This window comes from Grus americana, chromosome 1 (assembly GCF_028858705.1).
Source record: "Grus americana isolate bGruAme1 chromosome 1, bGruAme1.mat, whole genome shotgun sequence".
NCBI classification, from domain to species: domain Eukaryota; kingdom Metazoa; phylum Chordata; class Aves; order Gruiformes; family Gruidae; genus Grus; species Grus americana.
Genome location: NC_072852.1, coordinates 110,584,791 through 110,605,911, shown reverse-complemented (window position 1 = coordinate 110,605,911; position 21,121 = coordinate 110,584,791). Strand labels below are relative to the sequence as shown.

The 21,121-nt window shown below is 36.7% G+C and overlaps 2 protein-coding genes across 5 annotated transcripts in view; one reads left to right on the top strand and one right to left on the bottom strand.

Annotated features, from left to right (window-relative positions):
* Positions 1-12,424, top strand: part of TMPRSS15 (transmembrane serine protease 15) — a 60,131-nt gene extending 47,707 nt beyond the window's left edge. The window contains exons 21-27 of the mRNA XM_054837332.1: positions 2,798-2,893; positions 6,381-6,430; positions 6,880-7,054; positions 8,993-9,174; positions 9,408-9,503; positions 10,430-10,569; positions 12,269-12,424. Of these exons, the coding sequence (XP_054693307.1) occupies positions 2,798-2,893; positions 6,381-6,430; positions 6,880-7,054; positions 8,993-9,174; positions 9,408-9,503; positions 10,430-10,569; positions 12,269-12,424 (895 nt within the window). The remainder of the gene's footprint in view (positions 1-2,797; positions 2,894-6,380; positions 6,431-6,879; positions 7,055-8,992; positions 9,175-9,407; positions 9,504-10,429; positions 10,570-12,268) is intronic.
* A 2,053-nt stretch (positions 12,425-14,477) lies between these two features.
* The window catches only part of CHODL (chondrolectin), a 33,106-nt gene continuing 26,462 nt past the window's right edge, over positions 14,478-21,121 (bottom strand). For 2 of the 4 annotated variants that reach the window (XM_054837356.1, XM_054837366.1), the window contains one exon: positions 17,093-17,706. In XM_054837356.1, the coding sequence (XP_054693331.1) occupies positions 17,622-17,706 (85 nt within the window). In that variant the 3' untranslated portion in view covers positions 17,093-17,621. Of the gene's footprint in view, positions 14,612-15,859; positions 15,988-17,091; positions 17,707-21,121 lie in introns of those variants that run through there. The other 2 variants (XR_008578678.1, XM_054837343.1) reach the window with 2 other exon arrangements.

Genomic DNA, 21,121 nt, shown 5'->3' with positions numbered 1-21,121 from the left:
AAGCTTTTTTATGCCAAAGAAAGTGTTCACTATTTGTAATTTGCCACTATTCTTCATTGTTTGTTTTTCTAACTGTCAGAAAATCAGCAGATGAAAAGAAACACTGCCCTGTGACTCAAACACAAATTAAACAAACTCCAAACATTCCACAGCCTGAGAACTAAACAATGAATTACAAAATGTGTGAAAATATTTTCTTCAAATAAGAAATGAGTTGTTCTTTTTTTTTTAAACAGGGAAAAGAATTGTAGCTATCAGACAATTACACTTCTATCCTTATTCTGAATATTTTTTTCAGCATGGTACCACATCATCTGAGTCTTTCTCAACATTTGCTACTGCTTATTGTTACTGAGCACATCTGAGACAGAGTTAGAGACTGAAATCGTAGTGATCCATTGAGTATTCAGGTACATGAGGACCAATAATATCTGAGGAATTTACTGCACAGATATGTCTGTAGATTTGTGTGTAAGAAACTTGTAAGACTATTCTCTAAGTTTTCTGTAAGCTTTGCCTAGTAAGCATGTGGAATCAAATGAAGGTTACTTAACACCTAGGTTAGCCTCTTAAAGGCCATTTTTGTCACAACCTGCAAGATTTCTAAAAGATCATTTCCATTAACAGAAATTAAAGAACTGTGACACTGCATTTCTGGATGTGCAAAACAAACTATATTCTTGTTACTAAACTGAATATCTCCAGGAAAAGTGTATGATTTCTTATACTTACAGAAATGCTTAACCCTCATCATTTACCAATAAATTAATTTAAAGAGTAGCAGATTGATTTTTGCAGTCACTCATAAAGCTTGGAGGTTTTCAGCTGTGTATGCTTCAGTGCACTAAGAAACCAAGTAAAATTATCAAAGATTTTCTCATAAAAGGGCTTAGATTTTATTTCAAAAAGCTGAGGAAGATTAATAAAGTCTATGTGGTTAGAGAGAAGCACAGAGAAGTTCCAAACTGCAATCCAGAAATTTAAGCATTTATTAAAAAAACAAAAACAAAAAAACCCCTCTCCCTCCTCCTCCCCCCAAAAAAACAAACAAAAAAACCCGGAAGAGTGGGAAATGGTTTGCTCAGCCTTTGCTGAAAAAGACCAATGTTGAGGTGAGATGAAAGATCTTATGATTGCTTATAAAATATTTGAGGTCAGTGGAAGCTTTGACTTGGAAGGTTTATAGTGTTTACTCCATTACAGGGTCTGTTACAGTAATCTAGTAAAACACACATGCATTCAATTGAAGTTTCCTGGTATAATGTGCCATGGAAAATGTAAGCCAGTAATATTCATAAATGTACATACTCTAAGCTTTTCCTAGTAGCATGTTCATTTTTTATACTGGTAAAAGCTCCTGCTCACTAACTTTCTCAAGAAACAACTTAGTGCCTTTTACACACATTTGCACTTATTGTAGCTCAGTGATTAGCCTGGTCTCAGCAAAGTTCCTCATCATAGAATTTGACTCTACCTACCCGGGTCAGCACTTTACTACTCTCCCGGACCGTCTAAAAGGTCGTCACAGCTCTGGGGGAATCTCTGAAGTACATATTAGTATACTAGTGGTTTGTATTGAAAAAAGTCTGTACAATAGGCTATACATATATCTAAGGACAGAATTAAATGGCCTTTGTCATTTCTAGGTTGAGAAATTCTGCAATAATGACTTTTCCAGTAGGGTGGGTCATGCAGCTCTCCTAGTGGCACAGCAGGGCTACTGAACACCTCCTTTCTCCTGCGCCTACTTTTACTCTTCATACACAGCAGATTTGCAGGCAGATTCTACACTTCATTCTTCCCAAGAGAATGAGATTTACTGCATTTGAAGAGAAGAGGTGGTACTTCCTTGATACACAAGTGCTCCCAGTGTATTAAACCTGCACAAATGGTTCTTTTCTTGCTCCTGAGATATGTATGGCTAAAGGGTCAGATGGGAATGGCTGTCACCCCCAAAAAACCCTATGTAGTCTGACCACAGCTATCTTTTCCCCCTGTGCTTCCACAACAGAAAGCAAATATGTTTCTTGGGTGTATGTTCCAAGCTGGGCATATGCAGTATCACAAAGTATATGGTGCAGAATATAAATTAAATCTGGATATGGGTTGGCAACATCAAAACAATTTATCTCACCAATAGTACACAGAATAAACAAAGGCTAATGTTACAAAAAAAGTGAGTTGAGGAGTACATCCCACTTCAGAGGAACTATCTTGTTCAATAGCAAACATGACACGCTTGAATTATTCCACAGTTATTTTGATTTCAACAGATCTGTGAGGTGAAACTTAACTTCTAAGGAAGGCAGCATTTATTCCATTAGATTCTTCATGATATAAAATATAGTTTTGTTTCTTCTCTAGGCACAGTATAGTATCACTGTAATCGCCCCCCTCAAAAAAGCAAAACTGTGACATGCCAAGGTTCATCTAGTACTGTTCCATTTTACATACTAATTTTTAGCTCCAGGCATTTAAGAATTGGTACTGCAAACCCTTCATCATTGCACAGAAGAACAGAAATTGATAATTTACTGCTATTAAAATAATTAATTTCTGTCTCTGTCAATATTATTGTAGCATTAGAAATCTTAGAATAAGATATGAGTGAAAGTAGGTGAGTCGCATTTTAACCCATGTGAGTGTCAAGCCTCAGAAATCTCCTGATAAATAGTCATTATTTCAGGAAAAAATTATGCAGTTTATTCCACCAGCATAATAATTTCCCAAACATTCCTCCACTGCTGGAACAGGACAAATATCTAAAAATATGCATGTATGTGTTATTTCCTTCCAGGGATGCAAATATGTCATCAACTGTATTATTCACTGGAGATGGTCCTTTTGTCAACATCACCAAAGCAGCTAACCAGAGCCTAATGTTTACAAAAAGGTGGGTAGAGTGAGGTTGCTTCCTCATACAAAGGATAACTTAAAGTATGGTGGTGATCATTTATACACTAATTTCTAGCTCAAGTTTATCTGAGAGGTAACATGATTCTGTATGAGGTCTGGACTATAAACATATCTAGTTTTTATTCTCTGTCTACTGCTGAATTCTGTGTAACTTTGAGTAACTCATTCTTCCCCCTTCCGTTCTTGTCCATCTATTCTAAATTTAAAAGGAAAGAGACGCTTGCTACAATTTTAGCTAGCATTCAGTACAATCTTAAGTGAAGTCTTTATAGATTTACCCTAGAAATTATAAATACTGCTATTTTTACAAAACATTTCTTATCTAGAAATCTCTAAATAATGACTATATAATATAGTAGAAGATTTAAAATGGAGTGGCATTGACTCATGGTTAAATAGTAGTTATCACACTAGTTCTCTCTGTAATCAATAGAGAAAAATAAGCACTCCAAACTGCAGTCCATCAAGGCATCTCTTGAAATGTGATGAGTCACACTCTATAATCCATTGACTTTATTGATACAGACTTAGGACTAAGTGTGGATTGCTAAGGTAAGAAATCCATAGACAGGTATCTATATTTAGACAAATTAGTCTAACTCAGAAATGACTTCTGGATTTGTCTCCCCATTTAGAAGTGAATCATTAGATGAGATGATCCTCAGAATACATTTGATTATATTCTAATATTTCTCAGTCCAAATAACAGCTGAAGTGATTCTAACGGGTCCTATAAACTGGTAGAGTTTCTTGTAGATTAAATGAAACATTACCACAGGATTATATTTTCAGGAAATTCTGGGATTTACAGTACACCTCCAAAAGGAGAAAGGCTTGCCATCATCAAATAAAACAAAAATATAATGACTTCAACTACTGTCTTTCTGCTTATAAGAGGGCTTATTACACACATTTTCCTGGAATCCTACCAAAAGCACTGAGGCCGAAAATCGCCGTCTAATTGCTAAAATGCTGAAACCATGTTGAGGATGGCAAGCATCCATGTTCTTTCAGGTTTCCTTTATAAACATACCACATAGTAACCAAGAAGGAGAAAGTTCTTAATTTTCTATGCTGTATTTTATTTACAGTAAAAACAAATTTAAAAGATACATTTTATGTTCTAATTATATTCTGTTAAACCCAAACATTTATCATTCTGACTGGTGGTGAAAGTATCTTAAACTAATGGAATATCATTGCAAGCTATTTTTCTTTTTTTCTTGAGTGGATGTCTAAACTAGCATTGCCACAAGAGATCTTAAAGAGTGGTAATGATTTAAAGATGTCTTCTGTTAATATCTATTAAACACTAAAAAGTGATTAATGCAGGAGGAAATGGAATAAGTTCATTCATCTTAGTTGTATTTCTGTTGCAGAAATAGGTATCTTCTACCATGTTTCATCTGGACAGCTGACAGAAATAATTTTACAGGGTGACACCGTTACAGATTTGCATGCTTTTTTGTACATATAATGAATGATAGAAAGATCACACAGATTTGATAATTAAAAAAACCCAAATTCATTAACTGGTAATTAAATCATTAAATATATTTCTCACATTGTCTTTGGTCTTTATTCAAGCATAACTACCATTGAAGCAAAGGAGGGCAGATATAATAGGACTTGAAAGCCGTGGTGGCAGAGACAGCAAAACTGTTCTCTGATGCCCTTAGGTAAGGCATTTCTTGGCAGGATAGCTTTGTAACAGGGCAAAATCCTGTCTTGAAGATATATGTGAGCAGATTCCACTGGCATAATTGCTTTTGCCAGTCCTAAGTGAAGATCATACTCACAGATGTCCCAACTACTCCAGATGTCTCCCTGACATGCTGCTTCATAGATGACACTCAGAGAGGCACACAGGGCGGGTATTCAGGACGTGCAATACCTCTGTTGGCTTTTGGACTCTCCTGTGCTGACCAAGAGGCAGCTGAGGACTGGTGAATTGAAGTGCAGGCAAGGAAATGGTTTTCATAATGGGAGACAGCTTCAGAAAGAAGAAAAAGCAGAGGCCCATGAAATAATTTCTACTAAAGCAATCAGTAGGTACTGGTGGTGGGACAAAGACCCTCATTACATGCGACTCCCTGCTTCAGTGTAAAAAAATAGGGATAAATCTGAGATGTTGGATGTTAGATCAGCTAGTTTATGCATCTACCTAAGAGAAAGCATAGGACTGGATAAAGGAGCTAATATACAATATCACTGACCACCCTTTTAAAGCCTATGGAGGAAGCTTGGTCAAGAGTATTTAGTTGCTATGAATTTTATGCAGAAGATGGTATTGGTTTCCTTTATGCATTTCTGTTTGTCCTCCTTGATGTTTGTCTCACCACCAATGGACAATCTTATGAAGTCAATACAGATTTGAATACAAACTACAGAATTTGGTTTCCACTTTTTAAATTACAGCTTTAAAATTATGCATCTATCTTGAAGTAGAAAATGGCTATGTAAGACTATTCATGGCTGGAGGGGTATCTCATTCTTACACCCTCTGGAGTGAAGATTTAACTGGGAAGGCGGGGGATGGTTACAGTTCCCACTTGCCCTTTTTGCACCGCTATGCCATTGCGAAAATGGTGGGTCACGTCATGCATTATTGCCCTCACTACAGATGGCAAATTTTAAAGCTAACATAGTGAGGGATACATAATACCATATCACGTTTAAAGTATACTTCACTTTTTCTTTTTCTATTTAAAAATGATGTGGAAATGCATACTGTAAAATAGCCGTTTTGGTTTTTTTTTTTCCCCTCTGATGGATTTCTCTGTGTATCGGGTTTAAATTGCTAGCACACACACTGTCCTAAGTGTTCAGATTCATTACAGGCTATGAAGATAATCTTAAAACCTCTGGGTATCAGAAATGCTTGAGTAGTTTTGAACGGTGGTCTTCTGCTCTTCAGACTCTGGCTTTATATCCCTGCTAAATAATTTCTAACCCTGTGTAAGCAGCTATATATTTTACAGTGCATTATAATCTTAGTAAAAAGATACAGTGATATCAAACTAACCTCTTAAATTCTTTGGTCACACTGATCTCTAGTGGTAAGGTATTGGAAACATCTCAAAATGTAGAAAAAACACCATAGTCACAATTTTATTGAGAATCTGTCACAGACAGAGGATTCATTTCCCTAAAACACAAGGGGAGTCTACTTTTATTTCCATAACATACACCAATTAAGTGTCCATTGAAGAGGAATATGTACATTTAATATTATATATTATATAATGTTGTATATTTATAATTAAAATGTAATTAAAACATGTAGGACAAAATATTGTATTTAACAGTTTGATACTGATAAAGTAATGTACTTATATATATAGGCATATATATGCTTATATAAATTTTTATATATATATATATGTCTATCTGTGTCTATTTGACAATCATTTAGTGTTACCTGGTGTGCAGATACTTGTGATTTAATTGCACTTTCATTCTAGAGAACACTGTTTGAACAACCTGGTGGTTCATCTGCAATGTAACATTAAATGTAAGTACACATACCCTGGGAATATTTCACACAGAAATCAAATTGTTCAGTTCATAAAGCCTAATGTTTATAGTTTGAATTGAAAGGTTAGGGAATGGACTATAAAAGCTAGACTCGTAATAATATAAACACAGGAAAATTCATAGTCTTCACTTGTTTTCAAAGTTAAGTATACACTAGAGATGGGTCTATACTGAAAACACATATATAAAAAATCCAGAAGGTGTGAGGAAAGAACACATCTAAATCCCAGTTATAAAGTGACATCTTGATTTCAGCTATAAAACACCAAACCTTTTTCCACAGTAACAGTATTTCTGAATAGCAGTTCAGATACTGCAAAGCCTATTTTTCCAAGAATATTAGCTAGTCTAATAAAAGATGCTATATCACCCTAAAAATCTACAAATTTTTTTTAATTTCTTTTTTTAATTTTTATTTTATTTTAGCCTGTGGAAAATACCTGGTAACTGAGAACAATCAAACAAAGATTGTAGGTGGAAGTGATGCCAGAAGAGAGGCTTGGCCTTGGATAGTTTCACTCCATTTTAATTCCAGACCTGTTTGTGGAGCTTCCCTTGTCAGCGATGAATGGCTGGTGACAGCAGCACACTGTGTATATGGGTAATGGTCACTGCACTCACAAGCTAACGCATTCTGATACTCCCACGACATGCAAGTATCCAAATGGTGGATAGCTGTCAGTAAAGCTGGGCTGAAGTATGACCTGAGCCATCGACCAATCCTGTATAGAGCAAAACACACTTTCAAAGGATCATACTGAAATCACTGGGGAGCGGCACTTTTTACAGGGTTTCTAGATGTTTACTTTAGAATGAAATTAATATAAATTCACAAGTGCCTCTCTCTCTCCAGTGACTCCAGGGCATCTTTCCAACTAGCTGAGATGGCCACACCACATGCATGCCATGTTTTTTCTTTTTGATATTAATGATGATGAAACACTTGGTTTATGTACAGGTTCACTAAGGAGGCATCAGATTATGAATAATTTGTGACACTGATATAAAAAAGTAACAATTAGCTCACTGTTTAATTACTGTGTTTTGAATCACTTGGGGGCTCAGCTAAAGGCTCCTTTACTTTCTGCTCAACCCTTAGTCCTTACTTTAAAGCAGAGATTCATGGAAACTAAGCAGCATTTTCTGAACAATGAGGAATTGCACTTTAAATATATGGTATTAATACTGAGCATTTGCACTTAACCTGTAATTAATGTGGGCCTCCATTAATTAGTTGAGTCTCTGCCAGTGGTATAAAGGATGACACCATACCTCATAAAGGTAAACTCAGTGTTGTCTGTTCCTCCTGTATATTATCATAGATTGATCGAGATTTATTGTGCATCATTGGAATGAATCTTGATTTATGTGCATTGATTAGGCAATATTGGATATCCTCTAGATGGTGTTATTTGTACCATTCAAAGAAATGATGCATATTTAAATATTTTCCAGGGTTTGCTTCCATAACATCTATAATAAAAACAAGTGCTGTAGAAGATACCTAGAAACTGGAATGGCAAAAAAAAGAAACATTAATATTCAAAATTGCAGTAGAGCTTTCATTATAAATAGCTAAGTAGTAAGGCAGTGGAGACTATGCCAAACATTAAAGCTGCCTCATTGCATGACAGGAGCTATATTCCACACAAAGACACTGACATGAGAAGGATCAATCTGCCTTAGTTTTCACACAATAAATCCATACCTGTCTTGGTATTTCCTTTTCACTTAAATCTCCTTTCTATTTTCACTTCAATCTCATTTTATCATCTTGATTTTGCTGGAGTTTTCCTAAATGGGAGCTTGCAGTTTCACACCTGAATTCTGAGCATTTAACTTAAACACTCCTAGTTTAGAACAAGATAACCTCTTGATGTCAAACTAAAAGATCCGCAGAAACCAAATGAGCACAAAAATCAGGCTGAAAACATATTTTTGAAACTATGAACTCGTTGATTAAAAAATAGAAAATAATTCTAACTTAAAATACAGCCTCAAACCAGCATGCATAGCTCAGCAAAAAATGCGGATTTTTGTCATATTTTGTTTTAGCATATCTTTCTCGATTTAGATTAAAAAATTAAGAGACCAATTTTCTGAGTTTATGAGCTGCAGCATTTCCAATGACATTGTAGACCTATTATTCTTTAGATATTCCATAATAATTTTCTAACTGGGACGGATATTAATTGCCTGGTGGGCAGTCAGCAGTATTCTTCGCAGCGTTTAAAAAGCCATAATAATTTAGTTAATGTATGTTTCTCCTCTGCACTACTGTCTCATTAATTCTTCATAAATAATGCATTGTAAACTTAACGTAAAAAATCAGCCACATACTTCTACACATCTAGTGTGGATGTTTAAGATAGTATTACTATCACAAAATTGTAAGGACATCCACTACATTCTATTTATTTTGACAAAATGTGCAAGTGCTATGAATTAACGTGAGGTTAAAGATTAGCATTTTACCTAACATATTTTTCAAAACTTTCATTAATCATTCATAACTGTGAGTATTCCTTGCAACTTCTAGGAGGCAACTAAAACCATCTCAATGGAAAGCAGTTCTTGGCTTGTATGACCAATCAGATATGGCACAGCTTTCAACAGTAGTTCAAAACATCGATCAAATAGTTATAAATCCTCATTACATGAAGCATACAAAAGATAGTGATATTGCTCTCATGCACCTTCAATACAAAGTGCAATATACAGGTGAGCTGTTATTTTGCCATAAAACAGATTTACCCTATTGTGCAAATCTCTAATTGTGTTAAGCATATGAGGCTGATGGGGTGCCTGTACATCTTTTACAACCTAATCATTCTGGAGTCAGCCCAGTGCTTCCTTGCCCCAACAGCGGGTTTGAATTAATGAACATTTTCTTATATGACTTCATAAAAACCTGAATACAAGGAAGAGGTTGATTGCTTGTTTCTCATTCACAGATTACATACAACCTATCTGCTTACCAGAAGAAAATCAACAGTTTTTACCAGGAATTAACTGTTCCATTGCTGGCTGGGGTAGTATTGTCAATGAAGGTGGGTCATCTGCTTGGGAAGTTATGACAGGCATGAAGCCGAGAGGGAAAGCTTGCTCCTGATTCCACAGGGTTTGTTAGGGTCAAATAGTTTAGAGGGGTGCTCCTCCATATGAAAATTTGGGAATTATCTCCCCCCACTGTTTCTTCTCTAAAGCAAAGTAATAGAGTTATATTTGTTAAAAAAATATACATATCTAAGATCATTAAATTATGAAAAAACTTATTGCATCTCCTTGGAAGTTATGATAACTGCTTTTCTCAATATGAAATATGTACATCTTATTTCCAGATATTGGGTGGGGGAGGAGGAAGATTAGTCTTTCTGACAATGTGCAAATGATTTTCCCCAGAAATCAAGCATACTGACCGTAGTGCGAAATGTATGTTGTTTGTATATCCCATGCTCCAGATTTGGAGTCTCTGTGAAATAATAAACGTGCCATTTCACTTCCACAGTTACTTGTACAAATTTGCTTCTACATTTTCAGAATAAAATTGCATTTAAAATTTTGGGTAGGAATTAGTAACAGTAATTTTTATATAAACTTGAAATAGTCAATCAAAGTTACACAATGAATAGTGAGGAAACATTGGACAATCCAAGCTCCTAAGCCCTTAATTATCCCTTAGATCTCCCCACAGTGAGTTCGTAGTCATCGATTTTAGTAATTTTGATTTAATTATAACCAAATTCTGTCCCATTACACAAATGAAAGACAGGATTCAGTTAATGAGCACCGTTTAATCAGTGACTGTGTTACAGGGGTAGAAGCCTGAATAATACAGTGGTGAGGAAGGGCTTCCTGCCGCTCGGTAGCATGCCCAGCATGCTGGAAAAGGAACAAAACCATCAGTGTTCTGAGTGGGATGTATTACATCGGATATTCATTTACAGCGGGTAAACGTACTTTGTATTTTCATCAGGTCCCACTTCAGATATACTGCAAGAAGCAGAGGTCCCTCTCATTTCAAATGAAAAATGCCAACAACAGATGCCAGAATATAGTATTACTGAGAATATGATCTGTGCGGGATATGACATCGGAGGAGTAGATTCCTGTCAGGTAAGTACAAGCGGCTCATTTCCCCTGCTAGCATACAGCACATCTAATTATTGAATAAAATGCTCCCTGATCCTCCAGTCATGAAAACCAGGACAGTCACTGTCCATGAATGTAATTTCTACTCACAGTATTTCACCCATTTAATACTTTATCAGGATACGAGTTGAAAAGATAAAAATCGATTTGTAACCTCTTGACATAAACAACCATGGAGGGAGATAAATATGAGGACTGGAAATTTTCTGCACTAAGCTTTGAATAATTACTGCTGAATAATTCCATGAAGGAGAGAGAGACGTGCTTAGGGAAAAGCAGAGTACAGAGAAATAAATACTAGATAGATTGAAGTCTCAGAATTGGTTCATGCATGGAAAGAGAGAGAGAGAGCGAGCAATAATGCTTTTTCCCAGAATCTGTAGACTCTGGAGTCTTTTATAAGTTGATGCCACAGTATTTTGGAGAGGTTGCCTCTCTGCATTGATCTCTCATGCTGCTTCCTGGGGATCTAGTTTAAATCCATTCCAGCTCTGCTTGTAACACATTGTTTCTCTTTGAGGAGGTGTAGCCAGAGTTGGCCATCACATATTTTTTCTTCCACCAATATGGAGTCTGTGGCGTGGAGACTGGCTGGTTCTCCTCAAGTCTGATGAGGAGTCCTCTCACGTAATTGCTCTTGCCTTGCCCTCACAACCTAAGCCTTCATCAGGTGCAGTGAGTTTGGCTAGTTTAGTCTAGAAGGAGGAGTGTATGCATGCCTAATTTCAAATGTCATTCCTTCAGCCTCTGTCGCTTTCCTCTTTCCTTGTTGCCTTCTGAACCTCATACTGAAAAAAAAGCAGTGTAGCACCATAGGCTGACATAGAATACAAGTGACCAGCGTTGTGATCAATGACCATTCAACCATGAGCAAAGACAAACAATTGAGTCTTGATAGTGCTTTAGCCTTTAGGCTGCTGTCACAGCCTTTGAACTTTTGAGGATGCTCTAGAGTTATGGGCAGAAGAATTTTAATGGCCAAGTACTTGCAGAACTCTCCCTTAAAGAACCATTCGCAGGGCCCTGAGAAGACAAAAATAATACTGGTTCAACTAATTCAACAGAAAAGAAAAAATAGCCATTGTTTTCTTTCTCATCAAAACAAGACACTCATGGCTGACTCATCCTCCACTCAGGCTGTGGGATGAATCAAATTGGGTCTCCCACACTCGATTGCAATGCTACACCTGCTAAGCTATTGGGAAGGAGCTGTGAGAAAAGGACGCCTCTTCTGGCAATCTTGCCATCTTTTTCTCTAAATCTGAAATTGCAGAAACTCTGGGGTGACTGAAAATAAGCACTGCATTTTGGCTGAATAGATTAAACTAAAAAATAATCCTACACATTTACGCAGGCTTTGTGAAAGAGGAAGGGCCAAATGTAAAAGTAATAAGCAAAAAAATCGTTTGAAACCCAGTCCTCTATTGAACGACTGGTAAGAGCTTAAGATCACATCCTTTAAAAAAAAAAATAGAAAGAAAGGAAATGGATTATCTCAAGAATTTTTCCACATGCAAGAATTCATATTTATCTCGCTTCTGGTGCCCAAGACATATAGAGATACAATGTCTATGAGTAAGGATCAACACAAACAAAACATCAGAAACAGGTTCTGCTTCAGAGTTGACACTGTCACTTTTAACTTTTGCCTTTCATATTGCAGGGAGATTCAGGTGGTCCTCTGACGTTTGAAGATGGTAATACATGGTTTTTGGTTGGTGTAACATCATTTGGCTACGAGTGTGCACTTCCCAAACGACCAGGAGTGTATGTTCGAGTCACCATGTTTGTGGACTGGATCAAAAAAATCATCTATTAACTTGATATTTTTTAATGATAGAAATAAAGGTTGAACGTAAGCCATTGTATCATGATGTAAACCAGACTGGCATTCCAATCTCACAGTTAGAGAAACTGAATAAATATTTAAATTTCGGGGAGGAAGATATTAATAATTGAGAACTCCATTACCAATTGAGAGCACTATTTCAAAATAGATGCTGTGGTTTTGTTAATAAATAGTTTTATCATCTTACTTTTTCTTTTATATGAGACCATGGGGAAACAGTTACTCTGAACACCAGTGCTTTAAATACATAGTGGAGGGCTTTACAAAGCCTTGGCAGTAAAAAAAAAAAAAAAAAGTTTGCAAATGTTTTATTGAAAAATGGTCTAAATTATTAATTTCAGGTCAATTTCAGTGTTTTTCTGTTTTTACACTGTATTTTTCAATGTGCATTTTCATTTCAATGCATAGTAAACTCTTCTCAGTAATCTCACCACATAGGAAAATGAAGGTATATGTTATTAGTTTAAACTGGGCTTATGGGAATTCTGTCTTGTCTATTAGAAAAAGCCCTGGAATGAGGTTTATGGATTGTGCATAAAGGCTGATCATGTATCATGCTGCTTTCTAATGAATAAATTGAATGTAAGCCAAAAGTTCTCTCCTGCGTAATTTGTTTGGAATTAATAGAGTTAAATAAGGATTGAATACAGCTTTTTAGTTTTCTTTGAAGGCAAGTGTTTTGGCAATTATTCAAGCAATTACAGATATGTGCTTGTGTACACCCAAGCACAGACTCACAATACTGCAACTTCCTCATAAAAAGTAATGGTTTTAAAAACATCTGACAATAATGAGTATCGGCTATTCCTGGTGAATAAAAAGTAATAGGGGTCCTTTGATATATTACTTGCTTTTTCTGTACTGGTGACTTTTAATACCAATTTTGTGCTTTGTATTAAAATTATCACGATAGCTTGTTACAGCATTCTAGAAAGAATAAGAAGAAAAAAAGAGGGGTTTATCCTCTTGAGCTCTTTTCTAAATAGGTTTCTATTAAAATATAATTATCTACTTTTTGAAATGCCTTAAATTCAATGGTGTCTTAGTGTAATATGATGCTTTTCCTTTATTTCTGTTTTCAGCCTAGTGTAGGAATTTAATATTTTTTTTTAATTCCAGAGTAGTGCATGAAAATACAAAATGCATTCTAACTTACTGTGTATGTGTATCTACACACATGCACACAGCTGTACGATTTTTGTAAGGAGCTCTCGCACTCGGTGTTTACAATACTAAGTGCAGATATGAAGTGCTCCAGGTACAAGGGCAGCTTACAAACATGGGTTGGCAGTCACTGATAAAAAATATCAACTCCCAAACTGTTTTCAGGTCTTCATAAGCATTAGAGGACTAGGTCCAAACCACAAGATTTAGTTTTATAAATACATCTGTGACCACAAGGAACACAGACAGATGTAATTAAGCCAGAGAGAAGATAAAAGGTGTTTTAGACACCTTCTTTCATATAAACTACACAGTTTTTAACACTAAAATGTTAAGTTGCAAATCCTAGTGGACTACTGCTGCTCCTGTTACTCTCCTTCACTTGAAAACAGCCACTGAAAATAAAGTGCATTCTGCTAACAGTATAAATTGATTCGGATGAAGCAATCACATTAAAATGCTTAATTAAAATGTGACATGATTTCTGCATTATTTACCATACATCACTATTGTAAATGGTGTTTCAGTCTGTTAATGAAATACAAGAGCCAACTACGAAGCAGATCCAGTCACTAGAAAATGTGCTTCCCAGAAATACAGTAATGTACTCTTATTTATGTGTATTTTTTGCTTCCCAAAATGCAAAGCATAGAGGTATTTTGAGGTACACATTAATAAACCATCCCCTCAGACTAAAAAAATTCCTGTTGTAAACTCTGGTATAGAAACAGATATATAACATAGATTAGTATAATTAAACACTTTATTTCAACTAATTTATGTTTAGATAAAGCTAATATAACCTTAGTTGACCGCGTTCTTGCCTTCATTCAGCAGCCATTACTTCAGTTGCCTGCACGTTAAGGTGTGAAGAAACCAGTTGTTACTATGTTAAAACAAGTGGGCAGCATGGATTATCTTCAATTGAGTCACAGTTCCATGGTGCTTTGAAATAGACGGTGGAAGCTTGATGCTGATTTACACTTGCTTGCACTCAAAAAAAAAAAAAGGTTAAAAGATTAAAGAAGGAAACAAGAGCTTTCTCTCTCAGATGCTTCTTGCTTGCAAAAGGCCAAGATCACTATGGAAAAAAAAAAAATCTATTCCCTGGGGAAAATAGGGGCTGTGGGAGTATAATGTTTTTAAAATGCCAAACTGAAGCCATGCCATCCATCTGAGGACCAGCTAAGGCTTCCTGTTCATCCTTCAGTTCCTCGCCTCACCTTACTGCTGCCTTTTGGAAGAGATTTAGAGAGGCAGTGAGCAGAAGGGAATGTGGTCACTGTGAGCCAACGAGCTTATACAAAGTGGTTCTAGTTGATGAAATCTGTCAGCTGAAATTGGAAATCACTTTCCTTTCTCCATTCTGTAGATTTTTATGTGAATATGAAGGACAGAGAGGGTTGGGGGGTTTTTTTGTTATGGGTTTTGGTTTTCTTTTTAAATAGCAATTCTGTTGCCACTAATGGACCATGTCACATAAATACCTGTTGTTCTTTTTCTGGATTTGCTAAGCCCCAACAAAATCCAAAGGAAATACCACCATAAATTCTAATTTCTAGGTATTCTCTCTGCAAGAATGCAACACAGCTATCTTTCCCTCCTTCCTCTTTTACCCTTACTCCTATCTCCCTTTTGTGCATGGAAAGAAAGGAAATAAAGACGAAATAATTTGTCTATGTATGGGATTTGTATGTTTTGCATGGAAAAGAATCACCAACTTAAAGGTGGGAGTCATGAGACTATAAATTTAATCTGTGCACCATTTGCAGTCTTCTACATAAGATTCTTATGTTTCTTTAGAGTTTACCTGGTATCTAGAAACAACATCCTAAGTGAAGGAAATACATGGAAGGAAACTATTTCCTTCCCCTAAGCAGGTGATATGGTATAGAAATATTTTATCCCAATAATCAATAATCCTTATTTACATATAGAATCTGAGTACATTATAATAAAAGCATTGCATGCCACTTTCCATTCTTCCTTCACACAGAGTTTAAGACTGGTCCACGCTGATACCTGCCCAGCAATCGCCTTCACCTCGTAAGACAGACATCTGAAGGTATTTGCATTCTCCTAATTGCTGCATGGAAATCACTTCTGCTGCATTAATCATAATATCAGTTGCTACACCTTTACACATCCTTTGGAAGCTTAAAGTATGTAAAAATAGTTAATCTTTAAGTTAAAGGGAGTTAATCCATCAAGACTATTAAAAAAGAACTAAATTCTTTTTACCACAACTGTTCCCAAGAAAGAGGAATCTCTTGCTGTCGGTTGAGTTAAGTATTGCTTAAGTCAGGAGGAAAACAATTCTGGTCTTGGTGATCATGCAGGATCATAGTATTTTTCTCTATTTGCAATCACTACAAAGGAAATCGAAGTAACAGACTGAGCAGAGAAACCAGTTGTGACTGACTGGAAAAGCTACAGAATATTTTAAGTAGGAATAGCAATACTTAGTCTGAACTACAGAAGGCTTCTTCAAAGAGGAAGTAAAAACACAGCTTAACAGCAACTTTAAGATGCTTCCGATAGTACCTCAGCAATAGTATTGCACAATTAGTGGTACTGAAGTTTCAAATGTTTTTTCTTTACTCAGAAAAATTGACACACATTTGTCTCTGAACTCAAAGCTGTGGTCAACATCAGTTAGCCCAGTACAGGCAACCCAAAGAGTAATACACTTTCCTTCTGTCCCTCTCTCCCCAACTTCTACCCAGCGGTAGTTTTGAGTCTGTGTTAATATAAAGCCAACTAGCTTGAACTCGTGCTCTTGAACTCTTGCTGCAACTGCAGCAAAACCCTTTAACTTTCTGCTACAGCACCAGACTGTCACCAACAAATCAGCCAGAGTGCTATTGCTACCACCCCAAGTTCTGCCCCTAATGACTGGTAAAACCATTCTTATGGCACAGAAAGGAACCAAGGAGAATGGACATTAATGATGTTAATACTGACTCTAAAAGAAGACTTTAAATGCATCAGGGTTACTTCTAAATTAGCTTTTCTAGCTAATAGTCTGAGTAATGTTGGGATCGATCTATTAGTGCCACTTCCAAGAAAAGCCGTTTGTCTTCTCTTTGATCCAATGTTACAATATTCCTAACAAACTATTACCTATGTTTAAATGATCTTTAGTGTCATTTTTACACAGATTTACTGAAACAAGTAATTTTAATCTTAAACTGTTGTCCATTGTAATATCATTTTTTTTCCTCAGAAAAAATAAAAAATATTTTACTTAAATAACAACTAATGGCTGCCTTCAAAGGACACCTCATTAATGAGGTATCGCTTGCCAAGTTATTTATGTTGACCTTGGACCAATATTGCAAAAAGTTATGGTCATTACCTGGCAAAGTGGATTTATTATATGATATCAAATGTCTCTTATGAATCCTTGAATTTTGCTGCATCAGATTGATGTCACATCAACGTGGCTATCTTTGCCAGTGAACATGTTAATATTTAATAAAATAATTTGTGTGCCTGAGGATCAAAAACTGTGTTAAGCATGCAAATAAATACTAAACAAATATTTTGTATCAAACATTTATGCAAAGATAAATAATTGTTACACTGTAAAATTGTCAGTTCCATTTACAGTACATCAACTAGGTTACAATGCATGAGAGACTAAAGGAAACAAAGAGGGTTTGTTTAACTACAAACAGTCTTAAAACTGATATACATTGTAGATATTTCCCCATAAAAACTTCAGATGCTCTGTTCATTTCATTGCTCACAACTAGCTAACTTGCATCTCTTAGCAAAATAAACACATACCCTTTATTTAGCATGGCATATTTTGTTACTGAATTAATAATCCAACATTATATAAAAATGATCTGAACAGTTGCCTCAAGGGGGAGCTTACAGTTCATCCTTGTAGATCCTTTGCATTTTCAAGCCATTCCAAGCTAATGTTCTTTGACGACATTATAATACAGCCTGACTGCAAAATGTTGGGTTTGCTTTGTTTTCAGTCAGTGAGTCATTATACCTCCATGCTACTGTCCTTCCTAGGCGTCTTTGAAATCCATAATGTGGACTGGTTTGGACTGGTTTTTGTTCTTCCTTTACTGCAAAATAAAAATATAAACTATTTTCAGTGCATGTGTGCCTTAGCAGTCCTGATTCAGGCTTGTGATCAGAGCTGGGTATTTCATCCCCTCTTTGAAGGCCATCTTTGTTGCTCTCATAGCACAGGTTCCCCATCCACAAAAGGGTTGTGCCCATGCTGCCCCAAGCATAGCACCGCAGCGATGCGTCGAGGTAAGCAACTGTTACCAGACCACCCTGCTTACCAGCGCTCCTTCAATGAACTGAAGTGACTTGGCCCGGTTTTTGGTTTTGTCTTTGTTCTTTTTTTTTTCCAGTTCACGTTCATCCACACCTGCTCATACAGAGTGGTCTTTTCAGGGAGGGCTGTGGACACTGTTTGAGCAGGGTGGTGGGAGGCTGGGCGCTTCCCTTGTCTGGGGGGCGCTTACGGGAGATGGGAACACGCCTGCCCCCGAGCCGACGTCCAACGTGCTCAGGGTGCAGCCCACCCACCCGGGGGGCCACCGCAACCCTGCCCACGCGCGTCCTGGAGCTGCAACCCCGTGACCGCAGTACACTAACGCGTGCCAGTGTGTACTGGTACGCCGGAAAGCCTCTTCCCTTCAGGGCTTGACCTAACTTCTGATGAAGTAATGGCACATGAATCAGAGTCCTAGTAATGAATGACTGGTAGAAAGCTTCCTTAGGCCTAGTTTTCATTCAAAACTGTCAATAGTAGCTTTTATATTTGCAGGGGTTTTTTAATAAAAAAGATAAAACTGGCTCCAAAAGAACTTGCCCTGCAACACTGCAAAAACGTTCACTCTAATCTTTACAGGGAGCCCTGAGGTACCCTGTAAGGAGAGGCCAGTCTTTCCACATGACTAGCATCTCTGCTACGACCACCACAAGGCACCAGTTTCCCTCACTTAGATGGCAGATGACAGTGCACTGCAGTCTACTGAAAAGAAAAGGCACTTCATGAGCCACTGCAGCTGCATTTCAATCAAAATGTTTTAGTCTCTGGCCAGAATATTGCATACTGATGTTTTTTCCAATTAAGCAAAAACCAGAGGAGGAGAAGTGGCCCTATGTAATTCTGTAAGTTGGAAACCTGAGAGTCAAGATCCCAACAGTCCTATACATTCAGTTTTACTCCCTTCCTGGTGTGTAAATGTAAGTCAGCCTGAATTGATTTTAAATGTACGTGGAGGGAGCTGGACGGTACAGTAGTTTTTAGTCCCTCCAGACTTACCTCTGAAGTCCGACAAAGTAAAGCATTATGTACCTGAGCCCATTGGAGTAATTGAAAAGACTCCCACTGGTTCAGTGGACTTTAGATCAGGCCACAATGCTATAAACAAAGCAATTGCAATGAATCAAGTAGTTTCAGCACTTCTTTCTTTAAGAAACGCATTCACTACTTCCAGATTAATACAGCAAAATCAGGCATATTTCGTAAATTAATGATGAAATTCTTTGAATGGAGAGTCCTTGCCACACAGCAGGAACAATTTCTAAATACCTTGGATCAGAACTTTAGCTGTATAAAATGAGCTCATCTTCAGCGAACCTATGCTGATTTTCAACAGCTATACATCTGGTTCAGGAAACAGATTTTAGTAAGAGAGGTAAGGAAGATGCAATAAATAGCTTGAGCATATCGCTGTTTTGACCATCAAATGCAATCATAGAAACTGAGAAATATACCAGGTTGGAATTTAAACTTTCTGCAAGGCATTCAGATGATAATGGAGATGGGTCTTTGAAGCAGTGTCTCCTTGCTTCCCTGGAAGAAATGAAAGGGAGAGCATCTAAGCATGAATGAGCTGATCATTTCTAGTAGCTACAGGGAAGATGTTTTGCTTTGCCTCATTACTACCCTTTTAGAGCCCAACGCCAGGCAAAATTAGTCATGACCTTTCAAGCTAGGCATGTCCTGGTTGGCCATGGATTGTGGCTTTCAGAGGAAAGGTCACCATGGTGTGGAAGCCTAAAAAAGAATGAGAAGTCAGGTTCATTTGGAAAGTTGGGGATCCCTCCTTCCCCAGCAGGACAGAATCCCTTTCCTAAAGCTCTACAGTGTCCAGATGATCAATTCAAGTGGTTGCCTCTTTTTTTGATTTGCTTTTTACCCAAGAACTGTGGTAATTTTACCACTTTTTACCCAAGAACTGCAGAACTTGTGATGAACCAAAACGATTCACAAGATAGGTCATATGTGGAAGTATAACTGAAAATAGATTGGGAAACATTTTATAAAAACAAAGTTCTGTTTCAAAAGATAAATAAGAAAATACTTCATTTTTGGTGATACCAGAATATCCTGTTTTCATTTAAATGAATTTTAAAAGAAAAATTGTTTTATTTTCTTTAATTAAAAGCTTTGGTGCAATGCAAAATGAACATTCTGAAAAAAAAAAAATTTGTTTTGATTCAAATCCATTTTCTCCCTGTTTGTAGCATCATTTAATCTACCAAACTAAACAGCTAACAGAAAAAGTACAATCTTCCAAGCTGAATTTCCAGTATCTGTGCCATGCAATTTTTAAATCTTGGAAGTTCAGATTAATTACTTCTGGATGAACTGCTATAGCATCAAAGGCCTGATCAAAGCCCACTGAAGACAACACTACTATTTCTATTGATTTCAGTGGGCCACGAATCTCTCATTGTTTTCCCAGGGGTATTCAAGAGCTGAAGAACCTTTTCTGGGGAGAGAAAGAGCTGCTAGAAAAGGTATGAACACGTATGTCATACTTACCAAGAAATCCAGGTCCATCCTAATAAGGGTTCCAGATTTAGATTACTTATGTAATGGCTACTGTTATACATGATTCCTTTATTACTCTTTCTGCCCTGCGTTTCCAACCTTCTAATACCCGAGCGTGGAGCTTTGGATACAACCTTTCATGACAACGAATTTGCCTGCCATAAGACAGGTTGGAAAATGCACATTTTCCTTTTCTTTATAGGAAAGTGCATAACTTAGACACAATCATCTAGTTTACGATGCGGACCTCATAATATCTTTTCTTTATGTTCACTTGTTTCAATGAGACACATCGCTAAGGAGTGCTGTGAACATCGGTGTACACTCAGTGATACAGATAGAAGCAGACTTGACATTTGGAGTATTTTCTCACTTAAAATAAGGTATTATTTTAGCTATTTGTAGAAAATGCTAAATAAAAATCACAAAAAAATAAAGACTAAAAGTAAGGAGGAAATTTTTTTTCTGATTTCCTAATCCAGTGATGTCATATCCCTTACTAGTATTCCTGCTCTTCAAGAGGGATAACAGCTTGTGAATCTGTTTATTACTGGGTTTTTACCAAAATAGTATTTATCCATAAAACATATTGTAGTTTAAACTGCTCTGGATTACATTAACTTGAGAACGCTTCCTGAAAAAACCTGCAGAATGAAAGATGTCCTTGAAATTTTCAGAAA